The following is a 9,335-nucleotide window of genomic DNA, read 5'->3' on the forward strand; positions in this document are numbered from 1 at the left end:
CACCCACGCATGTACCCACGCATGCACCCACGCACGCACCCACGCATGCACCCACGCACGCACCCACGCATGCACCCACGCATGCACCCACGCACGCACCCACGCATGCACCCACGCACGTACCCACGCACGCATGCATCCACGCATGCACCCACCCATGCACCCACGCACGCACCCACGCATGTACCCACGCATGCATCCACGCACGCACCCATGCATGCACCCACGCACGTACCCACGCACGCATGCATCCACGCATGCACCCACCCATGCACCCACGCACGCACCCACGCATGTACCCACGCATGCATCCACGCACGCACCCATGCATGCACCCACGCACGTACCCACGCACGCATGCATCCACGCATGCACCCACCCATGCACCCACGCACGCACCCACGCATGTACCCACGCATGCATCCACGCACGCACCCATGCATGCACCCACGCACGTACCCACGCACGCATGCATCCACGCATGCACCCACCCATGCACCCACGCACGCACCCACGCATGTACCCACGCATGCATCCACGCACGCACCCATGCATGCACCCACGCACGTACCCACGCACGCATGTACCCATGAACGCATCCACGCACGCATCCACGTATGTACCCACGCATGCACCCACGCACGCATCCACGCATGCACTCACGCATGTACTCAGGCACGCATGCACCCACGCACGCACCAGCGCATGCACCCACGCACGCACCCACACACTCACCCACGCATGTACCCACGCATGCACCCACGCATGAACCCACGCACGTACCCACGCACGCGTCCATGCATGCACCCACGCATGTACCCACGCACGCACCCACGCACGTACCCACGTGTATGTACCCTCGCAAGCACCCACGCACGTACCCACATATGTACTACTACCCCCACACGCACCCATGCTCGCGGCATCACTGTATCGGCGGCTCTGTGGGAGCTTATAGAGACTGGGTGCCTCTATGTGTGCCTCCTGATACATCTCTGTGCCATCCACACATGATGGCGCCGTCCGTATCATTCTCCTCGATCGCTATACGCGGGCCGTACATGCCCCTGCCGCCTCCTGCTCTACCTCTGCACCCGTGGGGGTAATACTATCAAGAGCTAGTGAATACCTTAATTTATTTATTACCGGTATTTATTAGCTCTTGATACTATGCAAGGCTTCGCAGCGTGCTGGGAATGTATCTGGTCATGAGACGGCTTCGTCTGATCTTCCCCCGTGACGATCATTGTGCTAGGCAAGGCGCACTCAGCGGGCCCGTCTATTATGACTTTTCGGTATGCGTCGCCGTGGCTCCCCGATGGTTTCTGGGCATCTATGTTAAATCGGCTGCGGAGTCCTTGTGATGGTCTGTGCCCGCATGAATCAGCAGCGCGGGACGAGATCTGAGTCGGAGAGCATGGCTGCGTTGGGACAGCTTCTTTGATGTTTACAAGGCCGCGTCCCGTTTGTAGACTCCCCCGTCTAGTCTAGTCCTGTCTCATCTGTTAATTGCGTCTCGTCTCGTTTGTATCATCGTGTAGTTAGTTGGGTCTCATCATTTCAGCTGTCTTCTGTTTTCGACTGTCTCATGTTATCGTCTTTCTCGTCTTGTCGACTGCTGTATCTCTGTAGCTACTTTGAGTTGGCATCTGCTTCATCCTTTCGGCAGTTTCATGTTGCAGGCTGTCTTATCGTTTTGGGCCGTCTCGGTGTTATAGGCAACCTCATCATGTTTCCCATTAGTTGTCATGTTAGTTGCTTGTCTCGTCTTTTGGGATTTCTTCTTGCGTGATGGTGGTGGTATGGGGGGAGGGGTTATGCCGCCGGCCCACTGGTATATAACGCGGTGTACCGTGGCGTGAAGCCATCTCTCTCTCTATCTCACGGGGCTGTGCACGCAGTCAATGCCTAGACGCAGTAAGCGTTTGTCTCGCTATTGCTGCACGCTTCGCACGCGGCCACGCGTGGAAATTATTACACACCGACTGTCGTTCTCGCTCCTCGCATCGCAGCTTGATGAATTGTACACACACACACACACTCAGGCTGCGGAGACGGGGGCGGCGGCGGGGGCGGCGGCGGGGGACAGTCAGATGTCGACAGTGAAGGAGTGTGCGTACTCTTCTGAGAATCGCGTATTCGTGGTAATCTCTATCCGTTTACCTAGATTGAATCCATGCGTATCGTGTGACCCCGCTATTATGACTTCAGATTCTTATTTGAGGATTTGATTACGTTGACGCATCGTGAATGAGTCTCTCTCTTCTCTCTTTCTCTACTCTCTCTCTCTCTCTCTCTCTCTCTCTCTCTCTCTCCTCTCTCTCTCTCTCTCGCTTCGCTCTCTCTCTCTCTCTCTCCTCTCTCTCTCTCTCTCTCTCTCTCTCTCTTTCTCTCTTTCTCTCTTTCTCTCTCTCTCTGTGCGTGCGTGCGCGCGCGTGCGTGCGTGTGTGCGTCTGTCTGTCCGTCTCTTCTTCCCGCCCGCTCCCTATCTATTTGTCTTCTTTAGGCACTTTGCTTGATGACGCTGTGCATTACTGATCCGTTACATCAACTTACATGTGCAGTCATTAATAAGGAGCTGCGTCCTCATTTTTCATTGGTGTAGTTAACATGATTATGTGTTGAATCTGGAAACGAGTTTCCTAGACGAATATGTATTACCTACGTTGCGGCTACATATCTCATAACAGTGCATCACTCGCAATTAATGAGCAGGCTAGTATGTCTCTCTCTCTCTCTCTCTCCTCTTGTTTCTGTCTCTCTTTTTTTTCTCTCTCTCTTCCTCTTGCTCACTCCTCTCGGTTTCTGCTCTCTCTCCTCTCCCTGTTTTTCTCCTTCCCCCTTGCCATCTCTATCTTTCTTCCTCTCTCCCCTCTTTCGCTCTCTCTCTCTTCTGTGTGTGGGTTTGTGTGGTGTGAGGTGTTTCTGTGTGTGTGTTTGGGAGTGTGTCGTGTGCGCTGCGTGGCGTGCCGCCGGTGTTGTCTGTCTGTCTCTCTCTCTATCCCCTCTCTCCCTGCCTCTTTTCTCTCCCGCTCCCCTTTCCCGGTCCCTCATATTTACCCATTCTCTCTACGTTCACAGTGTCATCTCCCATCCTTCTGTAGAATTAGTTAGACAAGCTGGGCGGACAGATTGGCTATGTTAGAAGGCAGTCAGCAGTAGTGTCCACAATATCGTAACACCAGTGCCAAACTAAAACGCAGCTCGGATGCGTGTCATATACGATCCCAAATCAAGTAGCGCGTCTGGGAGCGACATAATAACGGAGGTTTGCTTCAGCCCTGTGTATACCATAGAGAGAGAGGCGAAGGAGGGGGGGGGAGAGGGCAAGATGTATTCCACTTCCTTCTAGAGTGCTGATAAGACAAAGGGATGAGGAGAAATAGAGAGCCGAGAAGATTGAAGGACACGCGCGAGCAGAGAAGGTTGCAGGGGGCGAACATAAACGGATCTAGGAGAGAGAAAGAGAGAGAGAAAGAGAGAGAGAGTGCGCGAGATGAGTAGGAGACGAGAGAGAGAGATGAGAGAGAGCGAGAGCGAGAGCACGAGAGTCGAGAGCAGAGAGAGAAGAGAGAGAGAGAAAGAGAGAGAGCGATGAGCCGAGAGCGAGAGAGAAAGAGAAGAGAAAGAGAGCTGCTGGTTCGGCCCTGCGGATTCAAAAGGTCTTTTCAAAATTTATTATCCTATACCATCTACGCATTTTGCAATAAATTGCCTAAACCTCTAGAGTTTGCTGTATCTTGCACATGTCTTCATGCGGCATTCTTCATTGCGACAGCAATAAATGTAGAGGCAGCGATGCGTTTGCTGTCAGATATAGAATAGCGCCATAGGGAGGGCTAACGCTCATCTCCATTAGGAGTGCTTTCCCAACTTGATATCAATTAATGCATGAATGATTAATGATTGCATATCCTAACCCGTTAACCCTAACCCTAACCCTAACCTAACCTATAACATAACCCTAACATTAATGACATAAAGTTAGGGACACTCCTAATGGAGTATCACCCCATAGGGAGTCAGAGCAGTTGCGCAATTCATGCGTGAGACCAAAGTGGGTGGACAGTTAATGCACGATTGTGAGAGCTGAAAAACTGTGGAAAAACACGCTACATGAGGGCGCGCCTTCCCCGTCAGTAATTGTCTTCCTTGTGGCTGAACTCTTCTTGGCCTGCTCGGACCATCTTTCTTTCTTCTCCGACATTTCTTCCCTGCTTCGGCCTCGCTTGCTTTCTTCGCTTCTGTCACATTTCACTAATAGTCATAGCACCTCCCTTTTCCTCTCTGTCGTGACCCCTTCTTCCGCTCTGACCTCTTCCTTCCGCTGTTCTGACCTCGCTCTTTTCTCCGTTTCCTTCGCTCTACCCTCCCTTACCTCTCTTCCTCCCCCCTCTTGCTCTCTTCTCTCCTCTCTATGTCTTCTCTTCCCCTTTGCTTCTCATCCGCGCGTCCTGTAGAAATTTCCCTTGACGATAGCTGCCACGTTTCCATTTCAGTAGCACCGAGGAGAAGCTAGGGAGGCCCGCTGAGAAGACAGAACTCGACTGACACTTTGAGGAATCTAGCGGCGCGGCGCGACAAGTAGCGAAGATTATGGTCATAGAGAAGCATGATGAGTCAGAACTCGTTTGCGTTGTATGCGGTGGCGGTCCTCCAGCCGAACCCAACTGTACGGTTCTCTCGCGGCGCGCGCGTTCGTCCCAACGTGCGCGCGTCCAATGCGTCGTCGTCTTTTACACTGCAGAACTTGCGGAGCGGCCACTCGACGTGTCATTTCCCGAATGCATTTGCAGCAGAGCCTGTCAGGTGGATGGCGACCTATGGGGAGTTGGTAGCTTTAATGTTCTACGATGCGGATAACTCCTACACTGTTATAGGCAGGGAATAACTCCATGAACGGTGGCTAGAGGTGACTTCCTACACTGTTGGGGGAACTTCTCATACTTTGTGGGTGAGTGGCGGATAAATATGCTGACACTGAGGGGTTGAGTGGGAGATGGTAACATGTCTACACTGGAGTGAGTGGGATCAACATGCTACACTGGTTGAATGTGGGGATACATGCTACACTGAGTGAAGTGGGGATAATATGCTACACTCGAGTGTGTGGGCGGATAACATGCTACACTGACCGTGAGTTGCGGATAACTACTACACTGAGACTGGGAGTGGGATAACATGCTATCACTTGAGTGAGTGGGCGATAACATGCTTACCACTGACGGTGAGTGGGGATAACATGCTACACTGAGTGAGTGGGGATAACATGCTACACTGAGTGAGTGGGGATAACATGCTACACTGAGTGAGTGGGGATAACATGCTACACTGAGTGAGTGGGGATAACATGCTACACTGAGTGAGTGGGGATAATATGCTACACTGAGTGAGTGGGGATAACATGCTACACTGAGTGAGTGGGGATAGCATGCTACACTGAGTGAGTGGGGATAACATGCTACACTGAGTGAGTGGGGATAGCATGCTACACTGAGTGAGTGGGGATAACATTATACACGGTGGGTAGGTGCTGGCAGTAGGTTTCTTCACTGTGGGTGGATGGGCGTAACATCCTACTACTCTGTGTGTGGGTGGGGTTAAAATTATACAGTGTGAGGGGGTGGGTCGGGAACAATTGCTACATGCTACGTGTAGGTGGACAAGGATAATATCAAGAGCTAATATTATTATTATGATATAATAATGATTATTAGCTCTTGATAAGGCCAACACAAAATATAGGTGTGGTTACGGTTTCCCGACCGACCCTATTTATTCCCAGCGACCCTAAACATTTTATTGTCAATTTTCTTTAAAGTCAAAAAAATAAAAAAAATAAAAAAAATAAATAAATATGAATTGGACAGTTCCTGCTTTAAAAGACACAACGCACATTCTTCGGACATGGTTCGTAAATAAAATATTTTAAGAAAATAAAATGTTTTCCCTACCTACCTACCCTATTTTTTTCGGCATGTAACGGTAACCACACATATATTTTGTTTTGGCTTAATATCCTACACTGTACTGGCAGGTGGGTCGGGAACACTTACTACAGCTCATAGGGTCTATGTCCCACAGGGTACTGTCGGAACGTACCCTGGTTACTATTTGATATGGTTTGGGTTAGGATTAGGGTTAGGGTTACGGAGTAGGCGTAGGCGACTCCCTAGACTCGTTAGTGGAGTAGGCGAGTTACGGTCCGGCATATTAGATAGTACCATGGTACGTTCTGGTATACCGGACCGTACCCAGGGTACGTTCCGGCAGTACCCCGGGGGAAAATAGACCCTCTCAGCCTTACTACATACTACGTGTGGGTGGACAAGGATAATATCCTACACTGTACTTGCGGGTGGCCAAGGATAAATTCTAATTTCCGAATGTCAGGACAAGCGAATAGAACGATGTGCTGCCACTAGATCAGATATAGCATCAGTAAAAAATGTCCACTCGTCTATCTGATTCGGTTAAAATCGGATCGCTAAGCACCCCAAGCCCTTTCGCGATTGCAATAATGGTTAGCGGCTCCATCCCATTCGAGTTGATTTGTCTGAATTTTACGATACCATCGGAGCGAATGCTCTCCGCTTGGCAAGCCGTCGAGTCGTGGATTTGTCAAAGAATTGCGCTGACCCGACAGAGCAATTTCATCTGCAAGCCGTCGCGTCTTTTGCGGCCGATGTGCGTAGAGCTTGTTCAACGTGTCGCACTGGGAAGCCGTTAGGCGATGCAGAGCAGTTGTTAAACAGGCGCTGACTGTTAACTGGTGAAAAGGGGCGGTAATCACTGATTACTGATGGAAATGTATGGGGAGCTCGTGCAATAAGCGAGAGAGAGAGAGAGATAGAGGCAGGGTTTCAGGCAGATCCGCAGACGAGTGACTCTTAAGCGATTCGCGCAGCTGAGTGGACCTAATACGTATTGCGCGGTGTCGCGCTGCTTTTTTTGCGTTGACGTCGTTCTTTGTGAGCAATATTGGGTTAGTTCTCTGAACTATAAATATTGCCTGAATGTTGAAGATTGCCTGGCGGAAGCAGTTAGTGCATTTCGACAGAGAAGGGCTAACGCTCCATTAGGAGTGTTCCCAACTTTGATATCATTAATGATGAATGATTAATGATTGATAATCCTAACCCTAACCCTAACCCTAACCCTAACCTAACCTATAACATAACCCTAACCATTAATGACATTAAAGTTGGGAACACTCCTAATGGAGTATCACCCCATAGGGGAGTCAGAAGCAGTGCGCAATTATGGTGAGACAAAGTGGTGGACAGTAATGCACGATGTGAGACTGAAACTGTGGAACACGCTACAGTGAGGGCGCTCCTTCCCCCGTCAGTATTGTCTTCCTCGTGCTGAACTCTCTTGCCTGCTCTGACCTATCTTTCCTTTCTTCTCCGACATTTCTTCCCTGCTTCGGCCTCGCTTGCTTCTTCGTTCTGTCCACATTTACTAATCGTCTAGCACCTCCCTTTCCTCTCTGTTGTGACCCCTCCTTCCCGCTCTGACCTCTTCCTTCGCTGTTCTGACCTCGCTCTTTTCTCCGTTCCTGTCCCTCTACCCCTCCCTACCTCTCTTCCCTCCCCCCTCTTGCTCTCTCTCTCCCTCTCTATGCTCTCTCCCCTTCTGCCTCTACCATCTTCCTGTAGAAATTTCCTTGACGATGTGCCACGTTTCCATTTCAGTACACCGAGGAGAAGCTAGGGGGCGCTGAGAAGACAGAACTCGATGCACACTTTGAGAATCTAGCGGCGCGGGCCGACAAGACGAAGATATGGTCAGAGAAGCTGATGAGTCAGACGGTGGCGGTCCTCCAGCCGAACCCAAGTACGTTTCTCGCGCGCGCGCTTCGTCCCAACGTGCGCGCGTCCAAGCGTCGTGGTCTTTTACACTGCCAACTGCGAGGCCACTCGACGTGTCATTTCCCGATGCATTGCAGAGAGCTGTTCAGGGTGGATGGGATATCGGGAGTTGGGTACTTTAATGTTCTACGAGGGATAACTTCCTACACTGTTATGGCAGGAATAACTCCATGAACGGTGGCTAGAGGTGACTTCCTACACTGTTGGGAAACTTCCTACTTTGTGGGTGAGTGGGGATAACATGCATCACAACCAATATGCAAATAGTACCAGAGGGTACGTTTCCGGACAGTAACCTGGTGGACCATAGACCCACCGCCAGTACAGTGTAGGATATTCTAAGCCAAAATAAAATATAATGTGTGGTTTACCGTTATTACATTGCCGAAAAAAATAGGGTAGGTAGGTTAGGGAAAGACATTTTATTTTCTTAAATATTTTATTGTACGAACCATGTCGCGAGAATGTGCGTTGTGTCTTTAAAGCAGGAACTGTCCAATTCAATATTTATTTTTTAAATATTTTTTATTTTTTTTTGGACTTTAAGAAAATTGAACTAAAATGTTAGGGTCGCATGAAAAATAGGGTCGTCGCGGAACCGTAACCACACCTATATTTGTTTTGGCCTTATCAAGAGCTAATAATCATTATTATTATTCACATAATAAATATTAGCTCTTGATATTATCCTTGTCACACTACACGTCAGCAATAAGCATTGTAGCAATTGTCCCGGACCACCGCCCTCACACCTGTCTAATTTAACCACCACCCACAGCACAGAGAGTAGGCATTCTTACGCCATCACCACAGTGAAGAAACCTAACTTGCCACACCTCCCCACCGTGTCATAATGTACCACTCACTCAGTGTAGCAACTGCTATCCCCCCACTCCACTCAGTGTAAGCATGTATCCCCACTCACTACAGTGTAGCATGGCTATCGTCCCCCACTCACTCAGTGTAGCAATGTTATCCCCACCACTCAGTGTAGCATGTTATACCCACTCACCTCAGTGTAGCATGTCAATCCCCACTCACTCAGTGGTAGCCATGTTTTATCCCACTCACATCAGTGTAGGCTAGTTATCCCCACTCACGTAGTGTGCAAGGGGGGGGGGGGGGGGGTGTTATCCCCACTCATTCAGTGTAGGGGCATGTTAATCCCACTCACTCAGTGTCCATGTTGGTATCCCCACTCACCGTCAGTGGTAAGCATGTTATCGCCCACTCACTCAAGTGATAGCATGTTATCCCACTCCCAGTCTCAGTGTAGTAGTTATCCGCAACTCACGGTCAGTGTAGCATGTTATCCGCCCACACACTCGAGTGTAGCATATTATCCCCACTTCACTCAGTGTAGCATGTATCCCCACATTCAACCAGTGTAGCATGTTGATCCCACTCACTCCAGTGTAGACATGTTACCATCTCCCACTCAACCCCTCAGTGTCAGCATAT

General features: G+C 50.0%; 2 protein-coding genes across 2 annotated transcripts in view; both read left to right on the top strand.

Moving 5' to 3' along the window:
- The window catches only part of LOC106821373 (metal-response element-binding transcription factor 2-like), a 28,470-nt gene extending 25,105 nt beyond the window's left edge, over nt 1-3,365 (top strand). The window contains exon 16 of the transcript XR_001395722.1: nt 3,355-3,365. The gene's annotated coding sequence lies outside the window, so the exon portion shown is untranslated. The remainder of the gene's footprint in view (nt 1-3,354) is intronic.
- Nucleotides 1-9,335, top strand: part of LOC106821351 (endophilin-B1-like) — a 24,523-nt gene that overhangs the window by 4,011 nt on the left and 11,177 nt on the right. Inside the window, exon 2 of the mRNA XM_014826114.1 lies at nt 7,698-7,839. Coding sequence (XP_014681600.1) covers nt 7,698-7,839 — 142 coding nt within the window. The remainder of the gene's footprint in view (nt 1-7,697; nt 7,840-9,335) is intronic.

The sequence above is a fragment of the Priapulus caudatus genome, unplaced genomic scaffold, assembly GCF_000485595.1.
Source record: "Priapulus caudatus unplaced genomic scaffold, Priapulus_caudatus-5.0.1 Scaffold70, whole genome shotgun sequence".
NCBI classification, from domain to species: domain Eukaryota; kingdom Metazoa; phylum Priapulida; class Priapulimorpha; order Priapulimorphida; family Priapulidae; genus Priapulus; species Priapulus caudatus.